Source organism: Perognathus longimembris, chromosome 6 (genome assembly GCF_023159225.1).
Source record: "Perognathus longimembris pacificus isolate PPM17 chromosome 6, ASM2315922v1, whole genome shotgun sequence".
NCBI lineage: Eukaryota > Metazoa > Chordata > Mammalia > Rodentia > Heteromyidae > Perognathus > Perognathus longimembris.
In genome coordinates, this window is record NC_063166.1 from 51,321,156 (window position 1) to 51,346,732 (window position 25,577).

Below are 25,577 nucleotides of genomic sequence, written 5' to 3' on the forward strand. Positions count from 1 at the left end.
CATTCAGTTCACTCCTTCACTCCGTGCTAGCCTTTCTGACTCATATTCATATGGGTAGCTTTTAGCAGAAGTTTTGGTATCTCCTAACCATCATAAGCAGATTTATTTGTCCTATAGAATATATTTCTGCTTTATGTTTTTTATTTACTCATGTGTTTATAAGAACCATTGTAAGGGCTGGGAATATGGCCTAGTGGCAAGAGTGATTGCCTCGTATACATGAGGCCCTGGGTTCAATTCCCCAGCACCACATATACAGAAAACGGCCAGAAGTGTGCTGTGGCTCAAGTGGCAGAGTGCTAGCCTTGAGAAAAAAAAAGAAGCCAGGGACAGCGCTCAGGCCCTGAGTCCAAGGCCCAGGACTGGCCAAAAAAAAAAAAAAAGAACCATCGTAAGTCAAAAGGAAGTAATTATATTTCCAATGTATTGTTCCCAAAGCCTCATTGACTTGTGTAAACCTCTTAACTTGCCTCCCCTCCCCAACCTCACATGCCATACCCCCATCTCTTTGAAGGAAGGAAGCTTTTATTTCATATCCATATGCTTACCAATGTAAGCCTTGTGAAAGCCTGAAGTTAGATAGCCTTAAGATTTTGAAAAGCTATCAGCTTTCTTATGGAATATGGAAATGATAATAATATCTACTTCATTGGATTGTTGTATAAGAATATGCTTGTTAGAGCTCTTAGAACAGTGCTTGCAGAGAATGAGGACTCCTGAAGTATTATTCCTCATTATTATTATTAGAAAATAGAGGGTCATCTGGGTAGATGGTAAGATGGACAGATGGTTGAGTGGCTGGATCACATGCCTTTGTAATCCTATCCCTATCAATCCTTGATAATTATAGCTGCCAATCACTGTTTTCTGAATCAAAATATAATGAAGTACTTCTTTAACATATGCTCAATTTCATTTATGGACAAATAAATGATTAGTATCTCACTAGATGTAGTGATATAGCCATAGCTCACTATATGCAATTTTGCTAAGTAGTCCTTGGTGAAACAGGATATTTCTTAGGTGTCCTTCTCTCTACTTTCTCATAGTTGCCTCCAAAACCCCTTTCTTATGAATATTCCTTAACTGTTCAAGAACAAAAATAATATTAAGTTGATTTAATTTGCTCTTCTTTGCTCAGAGCATTAAAATAGTGTAGTCACAGCTGAGCCATTTGCCCTTCTAATTCTGAATGAATCTGATTACCAGTCTTTACAACACTTGTTTGTGCCAGGTATAGTGATATTTTCTATACCTTGGAAACTTGCCTAAATACTCACCAGGAAAACAGACAAGCATAGTTTAGTATTTCTTACCCAAAATAAAGTAATGATAAAGACAATGTCTCACAACCATGTTATTGTTGTTTTCCATGTTTTACTTCTTGTGTGCAGGCACCTCGTTCAGAAGCTCTCACCATCCTTGGTTCTCTGGTCTGTTTTCCAAATACCTATCAGGAGATTCCTTTACTTCAATCAGTGCCAGAAGTGAATGAGGTCATTTCAGGAACTGAAGATGTCAAGGTACATAACACATTTGACTGAATCTCAGGTTCAGCATTTTATAGGTCTAGCTATGTGAGCATAGCTCCTAAATTATGCCTTGATCTACTTAACTCTGGAATTTGGCCTTGTCTAGTAAATGTTTCAGTCATTGTTTTTAGAAGTCTGTTTTGGGGGCTATAAATATAGCACACTCACGTTATATTGCAATTAGATCTTCTAGCTCTTTCCTTCAGTGTTTTTTGTTAGATCTATTTATCATTCCTAGGAATGAATTATCCTTTGTAATAATTTTATTTTGTTAACTATGCTGCATTAGTGTATCAGATGAATTTATAACAGATAGTTGGGTAAGCTAAGTATTCAGTCTGATTAAATATTAGTAATAATTTGAAAGCTGAAATTGTTTCTTGGCAAATAAAAGTATGTATTTTCTCCTCAGTTTACTTTTGAGGCAAACAAAAATATATCAGCATTTATCAGGCAGTCAATCAATCACTTCATAATTCAATGCACAAATTATAATCCAATCAAAGAAAATGAAGATTTTCCTATCTGGAAGTCATTTGCTTTGTAAATTTGTCATTGGATGCCCACAACAGCATGCCTTAGTCTGACTTAATTGTTCTGGGATTCCCCAACAGAGATGATCCCAGAGTTTCTCCATCCCCCAGGCTTTCAAACTGAAGAGCTTCCTAAGTTCCCTGGCTCTTCATAGCTTCCCATTGTTTGGAACATGATCAGCATGTATGAGAAACCAACTATGACACAAAGGTTGTATTTTATTTTATTTTGTCTTTTTAGCATTACCTCATAAATATTTTACTGAAGAATGCCACTGAAGAACCAAATGAATGTGCAAGGTAAACTATTTTAGAATTTTAAGATGTGCTTTTTTAAATATGTAAATAGTAATGCTCAAAAAATTCTTATTACTCTTATAATAAATGTATAGTAAGAATTAAATGATAAAGTTGTTATGCTTCATTACTTAAAAGTAATTACTAAGTGAAAATGATAAGATACAGAAGTTATACATAGTATTCCATCTTTTGTATAAGAAAAGGCAAGATTACAAACAAGTAGATATATTCCCTGATTCTTCCAGTAAGAAGGAAAATGGAAGAATAAACAAACAATTCACAAAAGTGACATGTATATTGGTATGTATGTATGCATGATGATTTGTATGGGTGTGAACTGGTCCTGGGGCTTGAACTAGGCATAGGTCTAGGCATTGTCTCTGTGCTGTTTTTGTTAAAGGCTAGTGTTCTAATACTTGAGTCACAGTTCCACTCCTGGCTTTTTGGTGATTAATTGGATATAAGAGCCTACGGCTCTTTCCTGCCCAGGCTATGACCCTCAGTTCTAAGCTTCCTGAATAGTTAGGATTACAGGCATGAGCCACTGGCACCCAGGGCAATGTTTTTTAACTAGTGATGATTTTTGTGCCCCAGGAGACATTTGTCCATGTCTGAAAACATGTGGATGGCTTCTATCATGAGACAAAATTTTTAGCAGTCTGTGACTAAGAAAGAAGGTTTTCTAGGCTACCTGAATGATGAAAAGTTCTCACCTCTCTTCTTGCAGTAAAAGCTAAAGCTGATGGAAATGAACGTCTGTCTTTTATACTCAACTTCCAACTCTCTAAAGACTCCAGCATCCAACTCAGCCTCTTACTGCCTTTTAGAATTAGCCAAAATAACACCCATCACTCCTCAGTGTCTTGTGGACTCTAATGATTTTAAGGTTCTTCAACTACTATATCTCAACTAACTACTTCAGTTACCTTCAGACTATGGCTTCAAACACATTCATTAGTCTGCCATTGCCATTAGCTAGATGCTCATTATCAATTTACTAATGTTAAACTAAATTTGTACCTTGGGGAAAACTCAACTTGGGTATCATGGTCCTGGATCTAGTTTGGCTGACATTATTTTGTCTCTCTCTCTCCTCCTTTCTCTTTGTCCTGATAAATTAAAAATTTGTAGGAATTTATCCATTTTATATGTTTTAAAATATACTATCATATTAAATTGTCCCTGTTATTCTTCTGTCTCTTCCATTTCTATAGTTATATGTACTTTTTAGTCTCTGAAAAATTTAGTACATTCTGATTTTTTAATATTATTACTAAAAGTCTCTCAACTTTATTAGTTTTTACACACCTACCATATTCAAACTGAACATGTCTTGGTAAGCCACCCTCTGCTTCCACCAATAACTTTTTCTTCAATGCAGAAGCCAAATTTTAGAATTACAAGTAGGATGTACTTAGTAGAATTACAAGTAGGATACATGTATGGTATGATGTTATCTTTGAAGAATGTGTGTGTTATCACAATATTTAAAGGAAATAACAAATTTATCTTGAAAGTTGCATCCAAATATGCTTTAAAATAAAATGTAGGGTTTGTCTTTATATACATAGTAAGTATTTATATTTATTATTGTGAAGAAAACAAGTACAAACTCAGTTTTCAAAGTTTTATGTTTGTGATTCCACCTCAAAAACCTTGAAAACAATAAAATGTAAAAACAATTTAGATGTATCAAAAGCAAGTCATCAATGGGTTGTGATAGTTATCAGAAAATATGTTACTTATTTCAAGAAATAGTAAAGTGCAAATGATTATCCATATTCATTTGTTCTAAAAACCGGCCTGTTAAAAAATCTCTCCTCTGGGGCTGGGGATATAGCCTAGTGGCAAGAGTGCCTGCCTCGGATACACGAGGCCCTAGGTTCGATTCCCCAGCACCACATATACAGAAAACGGCCAGAAGCGGCGCTGTGGCTCAAGTGGCAGAGTGCTAGCCTTGAGCGGGAAGAAGCCAGGGACAGTGCTCAGGCCCTGAGTCCAAGGCCCAGGACTGGCCAAAAAAAAAAAAAAAAAAAAAATCTCTCCTCTGTTCTTTCAAGAATGAATCCTGTTATTGGATCTATAATTGTTGCTACTTTGAGTTCGGACATTACACTTTTTTATTTATGGGAGTTTTCTTCCCTCTGTTTCTTTTTAAAAAGATGCATCGCCATTTGCTCCCTCGGGGTTTGGATTTGTGAAGAGCTTGCACAATGTACCAGCCATCCTCAGGTGAAAGAGGCCATCAATGTGATAGGTGTAACTTTGAAGGTATTACCATTTCATGATGTTAATGTGACATTAAGCTATCTCTCTGACATTTAACTAGTTTTATTTGGAATCAGCTCCATCTTTGTTGTTCCTCACATTGCAGAGAGGTTAGTGATTCAAAATTCCTTTTCTGACAGCCATGGTTAATGTGCTGTGAGACCACCAGTGGTTGCTTCCTAATTGGCAGGTACAATCAGGCCACTGAATTAAGTAGTCCTGGAGCAAGCCTAGTAGCCAGATAGCATGCTTCTGGTGGCTGGGCAGCTCCTATGGAAAGAAGCAAGTCTGCTACCTGTCAGTGAGGGTGACACGAAAGTGATATTTCAAGTCCAAGCCGCTTCATAGAACTGGGAACAACCCTTACAGTTTCCATGTAGGAGCCCTGAGTGTCCAGCAGCCTGCTAAACCTTAGACATTTTGGTGCATCTTTATTTGTTTGCTTTGTTATTGAGATCAGCTTCCATATTTTATTGTATATTCATGTGAGGCAAGTTTTTATGATAGCTTTGTGAAGTAGATATTCAGAAATGAAGGCTCGGAGAAATTAGGTCACAAGTTTAAAGCCAGGCAGATACCAGCATAGAAGATAGATCTGTGTGATATTAAAGACATAAAATGAACTTTCAATTATTCTGTTAGGCTGTTTCCACAATCAAAGCTCATATCCTGCCCTTTCCTGCCTCCTGTTTGGAAATGGTGATTATAACTAGCCTTGTTCTTTTTGTACTTCCAGAACAGATGAGTGCCTCGTGTGGATTAGGCATTATGCTCAGGTCTTTGGGGAAGTTCTCAATGATGAGAAAAGTGTCTTCATTTTACTAGTTGGGGAACCAAGGTTCAGGACAGTTAAGAAATTTGTTCAGGCCTGTAGGACCACCAAAATGAGCCAAAGTTCAAATCTCAAACCATCTGTCTTGCCTCAGTGTTCAGACTCTTGTTGCCTGCCTTTCCTTGTTGCCTGCCAATGTCACTGTAATTACAGCTGTGTGGAGACAATCACCATTAGGACAATGTCAGCCCTGTTTCACCCTTAATGCACTATGAATTTTAGACCACAAAATAATCAGCCAGTGGTTTTCCACACCCTTATCTTGGTGTGGGGCCCTTATGATCTGGCTCTTGTTTGACTAAACTCAGTGCCTCTTGTTCCCCCAGCATATCCTCCAACCATTCCCATCACCTTGTCCTTACCCTTCCCTGCTTCACAATACTTGGGCACAGTGGAAGGTGCTGTTTATATCTTAAAGTTGGAAAAATGCATGCTACTGATTCCTTGATGAGGAATGTTAAAACTAAAATTATTCAACCATGATACAACAGGACTGTTCCCTTCAGCGTGAGCAGGGTGCTGACCCTGACCTTTTCCATGATGTTTAATCCTTAGAACCACACTGTGAAGTGAACTGTCACTGCTACCTGCACTTCACAGAGGAGGAAAATGCATTTCCTGGGAGCCTGAGGAGCATGTCAGGTTAAACCCAGGAGACTCTGGCCACATGTCCAGGGTTTTACATAAGTGTGTGCTGTACTCACTCTCAGCTATGGAGAAATATTTACATATAACTATTAAAGTGAAACATTGGATATAACTTGTAAAATAATGCAGATCTCAACTTATTTTTACATAATTTTTCCAGTGGTAAGATTTGCCTTTCACCTTTGAATTTTTCTTAAATCTCGACATAAATACTTAATATAAGGTAGTTCCCTCACTTCTTTTTTACCCTATAACTTGGAGTTCACTTCACTTAGCATCATCTTATGTGTTCATATGTACATAGCTATTGTGATCTTCTGCTGGGACTATCCTATACATGTTCTAATTATTACCAATGACAGAAACCTTAAAGTCTATGTTTCTTTGGGTCTGTCTCACTTCACCCTTATTTAAAAAAGAGTGTTAAAAAAAACTCAGTGGTATCTTAGAAATTATGTATGTGTGTACATATGTGTATGTGTATGTATGTGTATATTTGTATGTGTGTATATAGCATAGAACAAAAGTAGAAATTGATAACAGCAAAAGACTAGAGTAATAGGATAGATATATTTTCTTCTTTTTTTGTTTTGGTGCTAGTCTTGGGGCTTGAACTCAGGGCCTGGCTACCGTCCTGAGCTTTTTTGCTCAAGGCTAGTACCCTACCACTTAAGCCACAGCTCCACTTCTGGTAGCTAATTGAGATAAGAGTCCCACAGACTTTCCTGTTCAGCCTCCTAAGTAGCTAGGATTACAGGCACTGGTGTGGAATGAGCCACCGGTGCCCAGCCCGATTTTCCTTTTAGTTCTTAAATTTCTACTATCTTTCCATCATTCTGAGCAAAAACAAAGTATCAGAAAGACATGTGGTAACACATATTGAGCCCTTATTCTGTCAGGCACTGTCCAGCACAGGGTGTGGCTTGTCCCACAGTCCTCCCCGGCTGTGTGGGTACTGCTGCCATCTCCAGTTTAGACATAAGACAAGGGAAAGGGAAGAAGAAAGTAGTTGCTCCAGCTTGAAGTGCTAAGCAGTCAAAAGGCCAAGAAATCAGAAGGCCAAGATATAGCCAAGTAGATCTTATGTTAAGCATTTTTATTAATAGTGAACAATGTATTAACCAAAATATGGATTATTAGGGACATCTCCCTCTTGAGTTTCTGTGCCAATTAGGTTTCTTTACTTAAGGCCATAGCACATAAACATAGGAACTGAGGAATAGAAGGGAAAGAAGTGCCACAAGGAACATGAGGAAGAGCAGGAACTTTGGGAAGAGAGGGCTTTAGGGAGACCCTGTGTCTCAGCTAGGAAGGATACAACTGAAGAAGAGAAGGCCATATTTGGAGCCGGGCCCCAGCCAGCTCTTGTCTGTTCCACAGGGAACAAGAGCCCCAAAAGGTTTCTGATACCATCTTGCTTGTTACCATGACCTTTAAGAACACTCCATGACAACCCAGATGCCCCATTACAGATGAATGGATCCAAAAAATGTGGTACCTGTATACAATGGAATTCTACACAGCTATTAGAAATGATAAAATAATGGCATTTGTGGGGAAATGGACAGGACTAGAACAAATCATGTTGAGCAAGACAAGCCAAGAACAGAGAGACAAATGGCACATGGTCTCCCTGATATGCTGCTGTTAGAATTAAATAGCAGAGACATGACAAAGAAAACAGGACCCAAGATACCAATTCACAGCAAGACCAAAAAAAAGACACCAAAAAGTAAAACCCAAACACTACTTCATAATATTCATACTGAAAAGAACTCCAAAGATAAGGAAATAAGAAAAGAAGAAGAAGGGGAAAAAACTACTCCATAAAGGTGCCCCATTTGTGTCCATGGGTATGGAAAGACACCTCCAACCATGTCTGCAGTTCTTTTCCCTAGATATATTGATGAAACCTCACCTGTTGCCACAAGCAAGCAGCACTGAGAGAGTTCACTGAGATCAGCCCAGATGGGCTACTGCACAAAGAATTCCATTTATTCAGTTGTTTTTGTTTAATGGGGGAGTTCATTGTGTGTGGTGATTCTAAACTTCCAATATCTTCATGAAGTCATGGCATCCCTCCTTTGTAGATGTGGACCAGTGCCATAGTGTGACCTAAATGCTGAGGCTCAGGAAACCTACCCAGCCTTACCTTCCTGAATCAGCCACCCTCAGCCTTATTTGGTGTTCCTTTTACTCAATTTCTTGAAGGAAAAGTGACTTTTTTCCTTTTCTTATCTCACTAATGTTTTCAGTCTTTGATGTTTACTGGTTATTCTTGCTTCTCCAACAATCTTCTCTTACCTCCCCTGCCACAAGTCTATCCATCACCTCACTCACTCTGCTTGTCACTGAGCCTTCTGACTGGGGTTGCCAGCCCTAGGGTGACCAGTGTAGCCCACCAGGTAGTGTACTTCATAGGACTCTCTGCCTACCCAATGACACTACCAGTTCCTAGAAAATAGGAACTATGTATATATTTTGTCCCTTTAATTCTGTGCTTACATTAACAGTTCTCCATGGCTATGTGCTGCCCAAGTGTGTGAATAAATGACTTATTTTATCCCCACCATTCTCCACCTCACTGTCTTATGTGTCTGTACTACCACACTGCTCACAATCCTCCCTAGTCCTTTTCTGCCTTAGTGCCTGTGCTCCCCTCCTGCTTGGAGGGGATCTAACACTCGATTTGCATTCTTCTAGAAACAGCTCAGCTCTTGTTCCCTCCTGCTGTCTCCCTTTGCCTTCCATCTTTACCTTCTCTCAGCCCAAAGCCCTTTTGCCTTCTCTGCCATAGTTCTCTTTATCATCCTTTTGTCTGTTTCCAATTTCTTGAATTAAGAGCCTTGCAAAGTGCCTACTCATTTTCTCCTCTCCCTCAATGTTTCAACTTCTCCTTAAGCACATCATGAACACCTGAGGGGACCATGTGAGATATTTGGGATATGACAGTGATGCAGGAGGGTAGCAAACAAGTCTAACTGCTCTGTCCAACAAGTCCAACAGTCCTAAACTGTGAAGGAACTATAATAGGAGAACAGGAGGAAGCTGAAAAGTTGGAAGCAGTAGGCTGCCCCAGCTTTGGATGAGGGTAGTGACCTCATTGGACAATGACATTGTGTGCTCCATAGAGTACAAGCAATCCAGGGCATTTGAGTGATAGAAAAGGCATGTAGGAGCTGGGTGCTGTTGGCTCACACCTGTAATCCCAGCTACTCAGGAGGATGAGATCTGAGGATTGTGGTTCAACACCAGCTCAGGCAGGAAAGTCCATGAGACTCGTATCTCTAATTAACCACCAGAAAATCAGTAGTGGAGTTGTGGCTGCAAGTGGCAGAGTGCTAGCCTTGAGTGGAAAAAAGGCTCATGGACGACAGTACCTAGATCCTGAATGCAAGCCTCATCACTGAACAAAAAAAAAAAAAAGGAAGGAACAAAAGAAGGAAGGAAGGGAAAGAAAGGAAGAGAGGGAGAAGGGATCAGGTTTTCTGGAGGCTAGGTGGCCAGGGAAGGCTGTAAGGAAACCCTCTGTACTTTGTGTTTGCCTAGCACTTGCCATGTAGGAGCAGTAAGCAAATGTTCTGTAGAATTGAAATTGGTTACTTTTTCCTCACCACCTTCATCTGTGCTTTTGTCACTCGAGTGCTAAACATTGACCTTTTTAGCATTGTTTAGGTGGCACACTTGTTAATTGATGTCTGCTTCACGGACCTTGTAGTAAAGATTTTCTAGAACAGTGATGCAGAATAGAATTATTGACAAAACTTTGAGCAACAGATAATGAGGTGTGGACAGAAATGTAAAGTCCCCAGCTTCTTGCTAAGGAGAGAAACATGGGATGCCCTGATCACATTCATTTCCCCCCACCCCCCAGCATGTTCAAATATAAGCTTGTAAGAACAGTACTTCTGACATTCATCTCACAAGAAGTAAAAGCATCCAGAAGATCTTAATGTGGTCCCTGAAACAAACATTCTGAAGCCACATCCTCAGAATCTTTTTTTATATCTTTTATTATATTCTATTCTCTAATTTTACACGTCTCCTATTATGTTACATATGTGGGTTGTTTCGTTTCATAGAGTAGAAATTCATTTGATCAATCTGTTTTTCCATATGTAAAATGAATATAGTAGGGCAGGGAATATGGTATAGTGCTTGCCGAACATCCATGAAGCCCTGGGTTCGATTCCTCAGCACCACATAAACAGAAAATGCCAGAAGCGGCACTGTGGCTTAAGAGGTAGAGTGCTAGCCTTGAGCAAAAAGAAGTCAGGGACAGTGCTCAGGCCCTGAGTCCACGCCCCAGGACTGGCACAAAAAGAAAATGAAGATAGCATCTGCGTTACAGAGCTGTCAATGAAAATGAGTTTGATTCAACACAAGAGATACTAGTACACTCCCACTTTAATTTCCTGTAGGCAAAAGTATTAATTTTATGATCTGTGTAAGGAATTTGAAATTACAATTTTAATTTCTAAATTAAACAATGGTATTTTATTCTGTGAGAAAGTTGTGTAAATTAACAAGACTGGTGCGGTTATATATAAATTCTGTTAATTAGACATAGTTCTTATGAGCTTCATGCAAAACAAGTTAGTATAATGTATATGGGATTGGGAAAAAATAAGTCTTTTTCTTAATAATAATACACCTGTTATTATATTTTACTTTTGGATTTTGCTTTCTTTTCTAGTTTCCTAACAAAATTGTGGCTCAAATGGCTTGTGATGTTCTTCAGTTGCTTGTTTCCTACTGGGAAAAGCTTCAGATGTTTGAAACTGCTCTGCCTCGGAAAATGGCAGAAGTAAGTCTTTTTCTTGTAATGCTAAAACACATTTGCATTTTCTTTTTAACTTATTTTATATCTAATTATTTATAAACCCTCATGTAATGGTTAGAGAGCCAATTATTGAGTTGCAATGTAAGTCCTGTTTTAAGATGAAGTTAGCTGTTTCTTCTCAGCTGCAAGTCTAGGCACCAAGTAAGGAAGCCAGCACTATTCCAGAGCAGAGGCTCTGGATACTTGGGGAATTTGAAAGACAGACACAACCTCTACAAAGAGATCTTTTGTAGATTGGGCTTCATTCATGGAGAGTAATTTGGATGGTGCCAACAAGGAATAGGCAGCTGGTTATGAGTGCCCATGGTGCAGGCTGGAGGGGACGGCTGTTGTATATAAAGCAAGAGTCCCTCCCAGACGAAAGCCCTGGAACATGCTTTCTGCCATAGCATGATTACCCAGCTATAATGAGATTATTACTGTAATAATCTCAACGGGGTAATTGGCAGCAGGGAGAAGCAGAATGAACAGGAAGAATCACTTAACATAGCATCCTAGATGTGGATTACCATCGAGATGCCTCGCTCACACCTGCATAGGTACTCTAACTCAGGTGCCTGTGCTAAAGCACATCAAATGCTATGTTTTATAGCTACACGTTTTTAAACACAGCCTGATCTTTACACATCCAGTGGTGTCTGAGGAAATTTGATTTGTCCCTGTAAGGGATTATAGGAAGAAAGAAATAATGTTGATTTATTTCCTCTTAGTGTTAGACAAATTTCACTGGAGAGATCACTTTGTTCCCAGGAAACACATCGAAAGTCACAAGTAGTTTCTGACCTTAAGTAACCTAAAGTGAAATAGTGCTTTATCTTTAGGAATATAAAGTGTAAAGTTGAGTTTTAGGATGATTGTATTATTTATCTTTATCATTTAAGAACATGAATATTTTTGAGAATAAAAGAGGTGTAGTTATACCAGGATAACAAGTGGAGACTTACGCAACTTATAATAATTTTAAATGAGAACATTTCCATCAACTTTTTTTTTTTTTTTTTTGGCCAGTCCTGGGCCTTGGACTCAGGGCTTGAGCACTGTCCCTGGCTTCTTTTTGCTTAAGGCTAGCACTCTGCCACTTGAGTCACAGCGCCACTTCTGGCCATTTTCTGTATATGTGGTGCTGGGGAATTGAACCCAGGGCTTCATGTATAAAAGGCAAGCGCTCTTGCCACTAGGCCATATCCCCAGCCCTCCATAAATTATTTTTGAAAGTACCTTTTACTTCACTGTAGGAAGTATGTAGCTGATGGTGGAAGCTATATGAACTGAGGGAAATACTTACTCCTTTTCTTGGGGCTCCCAGTTCTCCTACCAGGAGAATGGAATGGAAACCAGGCCTGGGTCTCCCTTTTCCTAACTTTCAAGATTCTACCCACAACTAATTACCTTGCAGCCTTCATCACTTTTCTAACACTGATGGGACAAAGCTGGATTTAGTTAGAATGTTACCTTGGTACTCTTTTAACATGTGACTTCCAAACTATTATTATAGTCTATTTGATTGAGGATTTACCTTTTATGCAGATTCTTGTGGCCACAATTGCTTTTCTTTTACCAAGTGCTGAATACTCCTCAGTGGAAACAGATAAGAAGGTACGTGGCACATTAGATGACTTTTCCCTAGTTTATTTTTAAATATGAGATGGAATGATAAGTAATATTATGTATAGTGATATCCTTAATAATATTCTTAAGCATGGGCCTTCACAGTATCTACTCCTATAAAAACACTGTTTTCACTGGGTATCAGTGGCTCATTCCTAAAATGCTAGTACTCAGAAGGTTGAGATCTAAGATTAATACTTCTAAGTCAGCCTGGGCAGGAAAGTCCATGAGACTCTTTTTTTTCTGTTCTTTTTTTTTTTATTGCAAAGGTGATGTACAGAGGGGTTATAGTTATATAAGTAAGGAAATTAGTACATTTCTTGTTGAACATTGTTACTCCCTACCTTGTTTTTTTCCCTGCTTTCCCTCCCTCCCAACCCCCAAATCCCAACCCCCAAGTTGTGAAATTCATTTTCAGCATAGTGTCTTGTGAGTAGCACTGTTGTATTGGTTCACCCTTTCTCCTTTGTCTCACTATTTCTGGATTTCCCTTCTCATCCCCAAATCAGATAAACTTTATATAATAAAAAGGTACCAAAATCAAAAACAGTGTCAACAGGGGATAAACCAAAGGGGGAAAAAAGGAAAAAAAGGAAAGAAAAAATAAATGACTGCATACAGTACACTAAGGGGAAAAAAGTAAATTCCTCCAAAACAAATCCTCAAAGAACCAACTTCCCCCTCAACAAATGAGCTAAAGACCTAAAAAGCGGCTTCTCTGAAGAGGAAATGAGAATGGCCAAGAGACACATGAAGAAGTGCTCTACATCACCGGCCATAAAAGAAATGCAAATCAAAACAACACTGAGATTCCACCTCACCCCAGTAAGAATGTCCATTATCAGGAAAACTAATAATAACAAATGCTGGAGGGGATATGGCCAAAAAGGAACACTACTACATTGTTGGTGGGAATGTAGACTTGTTCAACCACTCTGGAAAGCAGTGTAGAGGTTCCTCAGAAGGCTAAACATAGAGCTCCCCTTTGATCCAGCAGCCCCACTTTTGAGCATCTCCCCAAAAGATTACAAGCAACACCACACTGAAGCCACCAGCACAACTATGTTCATCACAGCACAATTTGTCATTGCTAAAATATGGAATCAACCCAGGTGCCCCTCAGTAGATTAGTGGATCAGAAAAAATGTGGTACATATACACAATGGAATTCTATGCCTCTATCAGAAAGAGTGACATTGCCCCATTTATAAGGAAATGGAAGGACTTGGAAAAGAATCATACTAAGTGAAATGATCCAGACCCAAAGAAACATAGACTCTATGGTTTCCCTCATAGGGAATAAATAATTAGTACATGTTTAGGTTAGTCATAGCAGAAGATCAATCACAATAGTCCAATAGCTATACCCTTAGGAACATATAAGATGATGCTAAGTGAAATGAACTTCACATTATGGAAACAAGTGGTATATCATTGTTGTAATTGTTTTCAACATGCCATGTGAAACCATACCCTTTTTTTTTCCCTCTCATATTCCCTTGGTTTTACCCCTGCTATTACTGTATATGATCTTCGTACCCTGGATACTCTATATACATGTATTAGAACTAGGGAAGGAAAAGGGAATACCAAACTCAAGAGACAAAGGATAAAAAGGCAAACCAATGCAAAACTATTTGGTGTAAACAACTGTAAAACTCATGGGGGTGGGGAGAGAATGGGGGAAGGGGGCAGGGGGAAAAATGAGGGAGGAGGTAACAAGTTGGATAAGAAATGTACTCAATGCCTTACATATGAAACTGTAACCCCTCTGTACTTCAACTTGACAATAAAGAAAAAAAAAGGCCTCTTGTTTCCATATCTTGGAATTCATTTTGATTAGCAGCATCATTTTATAAGGTCATATGTACATTGAGCTATTGTGATCCTCAGCAAGAACTATTCTAGACACATACTAATTATTACACATGAGGGAATCCAGGCATCCTATATTTCTTTGGGTCTGCCTTACTTCAATTAATATGATTTTTTCCCCAAGTCTTTCCATTTCCTTACAAATAGGAATAGGGCAATGTCATTCTTTCTGATGGAAACATAGAATTCTCTCTCTCTCTCTCTCTCTCTCTCTCTCTCTCTCTCTCTCACACACACACACACACACACACACACAATTTCCTTTATCCATTCATCCACTGAGGAGCATCTGGGTTGATTTCATGTCTTGGCTTTGGTAAATAATGCTGCAATGAGCACAGTTTGTGCTGGTAGCTTTAGTGACTTTCATCTCTAGTTATCAAAAAGCTAGAAGTGGATCTGTGGCTCAAGTGGTAGAATGCTAGCCTTGAGCAAAAAAAGCTCAAGGACAGCACCCAGGCCCAGAGTTCAAGCCCCAGGACCTTTACCAAAAAACAACAACAACAAAAAAAAACAGTTTTCTCTTTATTTGTGGGTTCATTGAATAATTAGTTTAAGCAGAGACCATTCTCTCAGGTAGTATTACATATAGTGAGGCTTAAATATTCAGTATATAGTACTGGACATGTTTATTCTTCCAGTTCATTGTGTCCTTGCTCCTCTGCCTTCTGGACTGGTGCATGGCATTGCCAGTGAATGCACTTCTCCACCCTGTGTCCACAGTGGTTCTAGAGGAACAGCACCCATCCCAGGCCCCCTTGCTGGATTATATCTACAGGGTGAGTCTCCATCTGGACTTTAGAGCACAACTTTAGAGCTATATTTCCAAAAGTTACCAGATTGTGTTTTGTGCATTTACTTATTTATGCCCTTTGAAAAGGATTTGTCCTGGGCTGAAACACTTAAAAAGATAAGGATAATTTACCAAGTTAAAGATGTGTGCATTTTTACATGACTGCCATCTTTAATCTTTAAAACATTGATGTTTGGTCAGAATACCCAGTTTTTATGGAACATAATCTGTGTCTGTTTGAGAATGGAATGCTTATATGAAAATAATATCCAAAGCATTTAACAGAATCTGTTTATGAAAGGAAGAAAACAGTATAATGTTTCCAATAATCTATTGACCTTTAAAAAGCCTCTAAAATAAGTGAAAGGTTCTAATCTTCAATGAAAAGTAAAAATATTTTTAAAACAGTATTAAATTTACTTTTTTTTTTTTTTTGGCCAGTCCTGGGCCTTGAACTCAGGGCCTGAGCACTGTCCCTGGCTTCTTCCCGCTCAAGGCTAGCACTCTGCCATTTGAGCCACAGCGCCGCTTCTGGCCGTTTTCTGTTTATGTGGTGCTGGGGAATCGAACCTAGGGCCTCGTGTATCCGAGGCAGGCACTCTTGCCACTAGGCTATATCCCCAGCCCTTAAATTTACTTTTGATTAAATTGTAGTTTAAAATTTGTATTAAATTATCCATTACAACTCATGGAGTTCTCAGCTATACTAATATAAACTCATGAACTGTCATAAATCTCATCACTATGAGGGGTTTATCCCACAGCTTCCCTTCACCTCCTGATTTAGTTCCTTTTACTTGTGCTACTTTTAGTGGAGGGAAGAGACCTCAAGCATGTGCAGCCACACCAAATAGTAAAATGGGTAATTTTTTGCCTTTGTTTTTCTTTTGCCTTGAGAACATACTTATCGTTATTTATGTGAAAGAAGCAAAATAAATTTCCTATTAGCAAGAGGTGTTTAAGAATGAAAACAACTAAATGTTTTGAAGTGTTCACTAGAAGCAGCCATCACACTTAAGGACTAGGGTAATTGAACAGTTAATGGACATGGGTTAGTGGCATCCAAGGTGCCACTCTCATCTGTTTCCACAGGTTCTGCACTGCTGTGTTTGTGGATCAAGCACATATACCCAGCAGAGTCACTATACACTGACTCTGGCTGACTTGTCATCCACGGATTATGACCCCTTCCTGCCACTAGCAAATGTGAAGAGCTCCGAGCCAGTTCAGTACCATTCTTCGGCAGAATTGGGAAACCTGCTGACTGTTGAAGAGGGTGAGTATTAGTTCAAATGTAAAATCTTGTGGGCAAAAAAAAGGGATGATTATAGCATTTTTTGCCATGCATAGTGTGTTCTGTTATAAAAAACCTAGTTGTTGGAGTTTAAATTTATAGAGTCACAATTTATAGAGTCCTCTTATGGAAAATTTTATAGAGTCACAATTTATAGAGTCCTCCCATGGAAAATTCTGCCTTCCTTATTTATTTATTTTTTCTGTTACTTTAATCCTCCTGTAAAAAAAAATATCTTAACTATTTAAATAGCTTTGTATTATAAATGGCCTGATGTCTCACACCCATGAAACTCACACAAAAGACTCATTTTCAAGGAGCTCTAGATCTACTGAGAAAATGGAGAGTATTCAGAAAGACTGTGGACCAGTAGCACTGTGAGTGTTTTCCATGAAGAAGAACTTAAGCTAAAGTTACCAGAATGGTCAGGCTTTGAAAGGACCACATAGTGTTCCTGATTAGAAGATGAGCATGAAAAGAGATAGAAATTTACTTGCCACTGTTGTAGAATGTTCTGCTTATACCATTTTAGAGTGACCATTTTAAAGTCAAGGGATTGTGAAGGGCTTCTATATTAGCTTCTGCTATAGATACATGTTATCACTTGGTAGAAGGATATTTCAAGTCTTTTGTTATTTCTTGTAACTACATATAAGTTATGTAACTACATATCAAATTATACACATAAATTATCAATAAACTACATATAAATTGTCTCAAAATTAAAAGTTTCAAAAATGTGGATATGGAGTAATAAATCATCTATGAAAATTGTGTGAACTTTGTTAGCTTAAAATTTGGGCCACGAATGAAATTGAAGGTAAAAACATCCTTTAGGGTAAAAGAAATGAGAATTTGTCACCAGGGAAACAAAGTCAGAGAAGTAGAGAAGAACCAACAGAGACATTTCTAAAGAGGTCAAAGGAAAAAGTGGCGGTGCTGAGGGAGGTCAACAGTTCTGGGTGCTTTAACAAGCAAAAAAGGAACTCTTTTACTTCTCAAGAAAGTATTTGGCTGTGAGTTTTACCAGAATATTTTGTGCAGAGTGGCTAATCTAACCCAATAATATGACCTAGTGGTCCTGTATGGTGGATCATTTAACCCTGGGACAGGAGCTGTCTCAATTCTTTTGTTTTCCTTTAGTGGAAAGGAGAGAACTTAACAGGCTGTGGCTGGGTAAGGGTAAAGGGCATGAGGTGCACTTGCAGAACTGTGGAGTCTGGAATATGTCTATGAGCCTAGAATGAAGGAGAACAAGATGAGGATGAAAAGGAGCAAGGACTTGGGCTGGGATATAGCTAGGCAAAGCATTTGCCTAGCAAGTGCAACATCCTGGGTTTGATCTCCAGTACCAAAAAAGAACAAAGACACCGCCCCCAACTCCCCCTCCCAAAAAAAAGAAGCAGTTAAGTTAAAAAAAATAGCAATGGCCTAAAATCTGATGGTCCAGATTTTAGCTCTATTTTGTACATGAATAAATTGAAGTTACTTTTTCAGGGTACAGAGTCAGAAATAATAGAATTTGACTCAAATGTAATGATCAAGTCATTGATCAGGTTTTGCTACTAAGTAGACTAAAGACTCCTCTTTTGAGTTGTGCAGGTGGTAATATTATGGAGTACATTGCAGGTTGTTTATACCTTCCATTTACTTTATCATGTACTTGTCTTTTTTGTTAGTTATATTAACAAAATATCTTCCTCATATTTTTCCATAATTATGGGAAATACTTTTATTAAGTAATCAAAGTTGGTCTTTTTTTTACAGTTTTTATTTTAATTTTTATTGTCAAGGTGATGTACAGAGGGGTTAGAGTTACATACGTAAGGTAGTTAGTACATTTCTTGTCAAACTTGTTACCTCCTCCCTCATTTTTCTTCTACCTTCTCTCCTCCCCAGTTCCACCCTCCCTCCACCCCAGTTGTACAGTTAGTTTACAACATATTGTCTTGTAAGTGTTGCTGTTGCATTGGTTTGCCTTTTACCCTTTGTCTCACCATTTTGATGTCCACTTCTTTTGTTGTTTCCTATCTTTCAGTCCATGTCTTAGAAGAAATTAACTTTTACATATCCCATATTGCTGTTCCTAAAGTAGGTTAGCCATTTATTATAACTTGTCACTTTAAGTTACAGAAGATTCATAGACTAATGGAGAAAAAAAGCAAGGAAAACCTCAAAAATACTTAAACTTTTGTACTATTTTATTTCATTCTCCAGAAAAGCCTCAGGAAAATATATAGGCAAGCATTCCCAATATTTCTTTTTTGTTAAATTTATATATTTCATTTTGAAATGAAAAATATTTAAACACATTTTATTTACTACAAAGCAATGTATGTTCATAGAGAGCAAAAACTCTAAAATTGAAAAGCAAAAACAAAAAATGAGGTCTTTAAATAAGCCTTACATAGTTGCTGAGACATTATTTTCCAGTATAGTTCTATAGTACTGAAAATAATTGCTTAAACCTTTATGACAAAGAAGTTTTAGTGCTTTAACAAGCAAACCAACTGAAAAAAGAACCCTAAAAACATATTAACATGTACAGATACTCTTGCTGAGTAAGTAAATCCTGATAAGAGTGAAAAGGATGAACAAAGATAACATTTAGGTTAAACAATACATGGGTAATTTTTCACTCAAAGTCAGAATTTATCATTCATTACAAAACTATTTCTAGTTAGATAATTGTTTATGATTGGCAGTAATATATTTTAACAATTATTGATACTTTCTTAGATCATTGCCTGCCTTGATATATTTACTACTTGTAAATGAAGTTACAAACACTTGACACAGTAAAGCCATTCATATTAATCCTGTCTGCTCAGATTGTTCATCATTCATACTTTATTGCTTGAAACAGAAGGGAGGCAAGGAGCTTTAGAAAAAAAAATCAAAGGTAGCCGAAATACTGCTTTTATATTTTCCCCATGGATTTAGAAAAATGAAGACATTTGTTGTCTTATTTTTAATAATTTTTGGAAGTCATGAGCCTGTTCTTTTTTTCATTATTAGACTCTAGATCATAGAACCCACAGGCGGTGGATTTAGTTGAAGTGAGTCATGAAAAAGTGCTTATTATCTCACAAATATTCCTTTTCCTTACCTTTCAGTACCAGAGCTCCTTGGGGTTTTTATTAAATGTCTCATGTCATGGTTTATGAATCCATTAGTGTGACTCCTAGTTGTTTTCCCATTATAGAACTCAGACACGTTCACAAAATACACATTTATGTTTACCTCAAATTAAAAGCACAACTTATGTGAATAAAAGAAGTGGAAGTGATTTCTCTAGTTGTTATGTTTTGCCATGGATCTTTTCAGATTGGCCTTACAGTTAGAGATAATGCATGTTCTGTTATAGCATTACTACAGATTTATATTATGAACTCATCAATTCTTGACTAGCTTTGTCTTTGCTCTTTCTGACATTAACATTTCTTATCTTGAAGCTTAAATTTAGGCAATAAATTTCTGAGATGGAAATCTTCTATACTTCTAGGATTGGAGAAGAGTTTAATTTCAGAGATGGCTATAGATGACCTTTGCTTCAAAGAAATGTATTTTTTTTTCTTTCCTGCCTGGCTTTGAACTATGATCCTCAGATCCCAGCCTCCTGAGGAGCTAGGATTATAGGTGTGAGCCACTGGTGCCTGGAAGAATTTATTTCTTAATCATGTAATGTCCACATAAACTACAGCCATAGATGTATGATTGTGCTTGTAATCCTTGTTACTCGGGAGGCTGAGATCTAGCAGAACTTAATTCAAAGCCAGCCCAGGCAGAAAAATCTGCTAGACTCCAGCTCCAAAACAACTAACAGAAAAGCAGCACAAGAGTCATGGCTAAACTGGTTTTGTACATGCAGAACAAGCAAGCTAAACAAGAGAGAGGCTCTGAGTTCAAACACAATACTGCCATCCATCCCGTCTCTCCTAGATATAACTCCAGAATATTGTAAGAATAATAGCTACACCCAGAATCACAAGATAGACTTGCCCTCATTGAGACCCATCAGGCTTACACTACCAAAATAAAACTCCCAAGTTGTTAGCATAACTGGTGTTTCTTGAGTGGTTGGAATAGACACATGGCAATTTTAACCAAGTACATGGTAGACAGTTGACTAGTAAGGGCTCTTCTATCATGGAGGAGCAACCATTTGTGTAGACATTTCGTGTGTGTGTGTGTGTGAATATTACCATTGATAGACTCATTCAGTGCTTTATAATAATCCACCCAATATCAAAGGAATTTATACTACAATTAAGGAAATAAGTCAATGGGAGACTCTTCATAGTTTTTTATTGGTCTATTTCATCCTCTAAAACTAAGAGTTAGCTTTACAGAATGATGACTTGAACAGTTATTGAAGGTTTGGTTACTCTCTCTCTTTGGATGTAACATTATCATCAAAAATGTGATTTAAAATGTAGTGTATTCTTTGTACCAGCAATATTTAATGTATAGTGTATTATTTTTTATCTATAAGCAAAAACACATAGGTCAAAATAGAAAGGGAAGAATAATTGTCATAAATTGGTGCCTTGTAACCGTTAAAGGTTGAATTTTATCCTCCCCAAAAGGTAGCTAACTCCTACCACTTTAATTCCTGAGAATGTGACCTTATTTAAAGTATGGACTTACCCAGGTGCTGATGGCTTACAACAGTAATCCTAGCTATTCAGGAGACTGATATCTGAGGATCAGGGTTTGAAGCCAGCCCAGGCAGGAAAGTCTGTGAAATTCTTATCTCTAATAAGCTACTCAGAAAAAGCCAGCAGCAGTGCTGTGGCACAAGTGGTTGAGTGCTAGCTTGAGTGAAAGAGCTGAGTGAGAGCATCCAGGCCCCTGAGTTCAAACCCAACAACCCACAAATAAAAAATAAATAAATATGAATTTGTCATGTGACCAGATTAGATAAGGCCATTGGGTAGACACTAATACACTATGAGCAGTGGGCTTATTAAGCAGATACATTTGGGCACAAAGTTATAAAAACAGAAGATTGATGACATCAGAACATAGGAGGTAATTAGATTATGAGGGCTCTGACCTCTTCACCAGTGGATTAATGTACTGATGGACTCATAGACTTATAGGTTGGAGAAAAGCTTTGTTAAAGAGGTAAGATCACTCATTTTGTTTCCTGAACCTCATGAAATAAGCAACTTTGCATTACTATATACTTCTACCATGATGTGCTACTGTCTCATCACAGGATCAAAACTTTTACTGAAACCTCTCAAAGCATGAGCCAAAATAAATCTTTTCTCTGTAGTTGATTTTTGCAGGTATTCTGTCAGAGTAGTGGGTTACTCCTTACTAAGAAAAGAAAACTGGTGTTAGGAATGGGGCCCTTTCCCTATTTTTGATGTAATTCAGAGATTTTTGGAATTGTTTAGAAAAACAGGCTAGAATAGTGCTAGGACAAAATAGTGTAAACAAAGGAGACTCTAGATGAAGCTCAGATGAGAATGCTGAGAAAATACAGACAGTAAAAGGATTTGCTCATGAGATTTCAGATAGAGTGAAGACTTTATTGACTATTAGGAGTTAATACAGGGCCATTCATACTACATTTAGACAAAGAATTTTTCTATATTTTGTACATGCCTCAAGACTTTGTGGGAAGTAGACTTTAAAGGTACAGACAAATCTGTTGGAAGAAATTTCAAGGCAGCACAGCAGTATGTATATAGCAATTTTGCTGTAAAAATTAAAAGCAAATAAAATTTTATTTTCTGTTAGTGTAGATTTCATGTTTATTAAAAATAGTAAGAAATTCAGAAAAGCTCAGAATAATCTTATTTTTCATTAACATTGTCCATATTTCTTAAGGGATTTTTTTCTAGGATTTATGAATAATAAAAATATGTTTTAAATAAGCCATTTGGGGCCAGGCACCAGTGGCTCATGCCTATAATCCTAGCTACTCAGAAGGCTGAGATCTGAGGATCGTGGGTCAAAGGCAGCTTGGGCAGGAAAGTCTGTGAGACTCCTGTCTCCAATTGACCATCAGAAAACCAGAAGTGGTGCTGTGGCTCATATGGTAGAGCGCTAGCCTTGACCTGAAGAGCTCAAGGACAGCATCCAGGCCCAGAGTTCAAGCCCCATGACCAAACAAAACAAACAAACAAAACAAATAAGCCACTTGGGTTTTTTATGTTTTTTATCAGGAAAAGGCATATTTGGAGTTTATAATGTTTTAATTAATGTTTGGTTGTAGAAATTAAATTTAAATTAGAAACCAACTATCTCCTAAAGCTTTACGCTCAAATTATAAATCTTACCTTATACTGGTATTAGAACTAGGAAAGTGAAAGGGAATACCAAAATCAAGAGACACAGGATAAAAAGACAAACAACTATTAAAGCAATACTTGCAAAACTGTTTGGTGTAACTAACTGAACAACTCATGCGGGGAGAGGGGAAGGGGGAGGGAGGAGGGGAGAATGAGGGAGGAGGTAACAAACAGTACAAGAAATGTATCTAATGCCTAACGTATGAAATTAACCTCTCTGTACATCACTTTGACAATAAATACGAAAAAAAAAGAAATTTTAAAAAAAAAGAAAAGGGTGGGGCTTTTTGTTAAAATTAAAGGTTCCACTTTCATTTGTTTTTAGAGTAATACTTAATACTTTTTTAATTTTAGCAGATTGAAATTTCTGTAGTACCTCTCAAAGTTAATTTTGATAATTAACTTTCAACCCTTATTTAAAGTTTTAGATTACTTACCTTTCTTTCCCTTGTACCTCATTTTACAAGACTTACTCTTTGTCAAAATAATTTATACATTTAAATACTAAAATTTTTGTAAAACCAGTTGCTCTTGCATATTTAATAATCAGCTTACAAATGGTATTAAAGCCTTCTAAATATCTCTGTGACTTACTAATAGTTTCTCTTTAATATTTAAAATGTGCATGGCTGGGAATATGGCCTAGTGGCAAGAGTGCTTGCCTTGTATACATGAAGCCCTGGGTTTGATTCCCCAGCACCACATATATAGAAAATGGCCAGAAGTGGCACTGTGATTCAAGTGGCAGAGTGCTAGCCTTGAGCAAAAAGAAGCCAAGGACAGTGCTCAGGCCCTGAGCTCATGGCCCAGGACTGGCCAAATAAATAAAGAAAAGAAAAGAAAAGAAAAGAAAGAAAGAAAGAAAGAAAGAAAGAAAGAAAGAAAGAAAGAAAGAAAGAAAGAAAACAATAAAACATAAGCTATCTCAAAATTATCAAGCAGGGGCTGGGGATATGGCCTAGTGGCAAGAGTGCTTGCCTCATATACATGAGGCCCTGGGTTCAATTCCCCAGCACCACATATACAGAAATGGTCAGAAGGGGCGCTGTGGCTCAAGTGGCAAGTGTTAGCCTTGAGCAAAAAGAAGCCAGGGACAGTGCTCAGGCCCTGAGCCCAGGTCCCAGGACTGGCCAAAAAAAAAAAATTTAAATTAAAAATTATCAAGCAAATTGTTTCCAATCTAAGCAATCACAGCTTCATTAATTTCCTCATCAGATCAACCTTCACCTCACTGAAGGAGCAAGGGGATCTCCCTGGCCCACTTTCCAACCCATAGCTGTCCTTCAAACTGAGGATATTTTCCTCGCCAGGAACCCCCGAACCCTCAACTCTAAAGCATAAGAATATATCTTTCACCTTTTCCTGTATCTATAGATTTCTAAGTCTTATTTAGAAACAAATGTTCAGTGTAAGTTGACTTCCAACAGCAGTCCACTTATATTGCCATGTAAAACGTTTAGATAGAATTAGTGTCATTAAAAAAAATCAAACATGTTCAGTATAAACTGAAATCTGATGGTGTTGATTTTAAATCTTCACTCTCCACTCTCCATATTTCTTTGCTTTTTACAGAAAAAAAGAGGAGAAGTGTGGAATTGATTCCCCTGACTGCCCGCATGGTGATGGCCCACTTGGTGAACCACCTGGGCCACTACCCCCTCAGCGGAGGCCCAGCCGTGCTGCACAGCCTTGTCAGTGAAAACCATGACAATGCCCATGTGGAAGGTGCTGAGCTGTCTCCTGAAGTGTTCAGGAGCCCAAACCTGCAGTTGTTTGTATTTAATGAGAGTACCCTCATCTCCTACCTTCAGACACCATCAGAAGGGCCATCTGGAGCATCACCAGGAGGTTCCCTTTCTGACGTAAGAGTCATCGTAAGGGATATCTCAGGGAAGTACTCTTGGGATGGTAAGGTTTTATATGGACCTTTGGAAGGCTGTTTAGCACCTAATGGAAAAAATCCCTCATTTCTGTTTTCGGGCTGGTGTCATCACACATGTGGACCTCAGAAAGACGTGTCTCAAATTGAAATTGATGAGGGTGATGATGTCCTTGACAAATTACTTGAAAACATTGGCCATACAAGTCCTGAATGTCTTTTACCATCACAGTTAAATCTAAATGAGCCTTCCCCACCCCCATGTGGAATGAACTGTGACCAAGAGAAGGAAATCATTGAAGTCATTTTGCGCCAGAGCGCACAAGAAGATGAATATGTTCAAAGATGTAACTCTGATTCTGCAATGAGAGTCACCAGCCAAAGGCAGCCCTCACCTGTAGAGCCCCGAGGACCCTTTTATTTTTGCAGACTGTTGCTGGATGACTTGGGAATGAATTCTTGGGACAGAAGGTATGATACAAGCTTGTCCTTCAATTATTATGTCATTATTATATGATTATTCTTTTTATCAATTTGAGATTAAAGAGAAGTAGAAATTAAGAATTTTCTTGATTTTTAACATTTGTAGATTATTTTCAAATACTAGATTAAAACTAGAAAGGAAATTAATTTTGTTGTACTACATACAGATTGAATTCCAAACTTAAATTACATATTTTAAAGAATATCAAGAATTGGGCTGGGGATATGGCCTAGTGGCAAGAGTGCTTGCCTCGCATACATGAAGCCCTGGGTTCGATTCCCCAGCACCACATATATATATAGAAAACGGCCAGAAGTGGCGCTGTGGCTCAAGTGGCAGAGTGCTAGCTTTGAGCAAAAAGGAAGCCAGGGACAGTGCTC

At 38.0% G+C, this 25,577-nt stretch overlaps 1 protein-coding gene across 1 annotated transcript in view; it reads left to right on the top strand.

Annotated features, from left to right (window-relative positions):
- Positions 1-25,577, top strand: part of Ralgapa2 (Ral GTPase activating protein catalytic subunit alpha 2) — a 304,413-nt gene that overhangs the window by 172,593 nt on the left and 106,243 nt on the right. The window contains exons 25-32 of the mRNA XM_048348713.1: positions 1,395-1,523; positions 2,307-2,365; positions 4,528-4,636; positions 10,810-10,920; positions 12,484-12,552; positions 15,081-15,218; positions 16,325-16,508; positions 24,407-25,184. Coding sequence (XP_048204670.1) covers positions 1,395-1,523; positions 2,307-2,365; positions 4,528-4,636; positions 10,810-10,920; positions 12,484-12,552; positions 15,081-15,218; positions 16,325-16,508; positions 24,407-25,184 — 1,577 coding nt within the window. The remainder of the gene's footprint in view (positions 1-1,394; positions 1,524-2,306; positions 2,366-4,527; positions 4,637-10,809; positions 10,921-12,483; positions 12,553-15,080; positions 15,219-16,324; positions 16,509-24,406; positions 25,185-25,577) is intronic.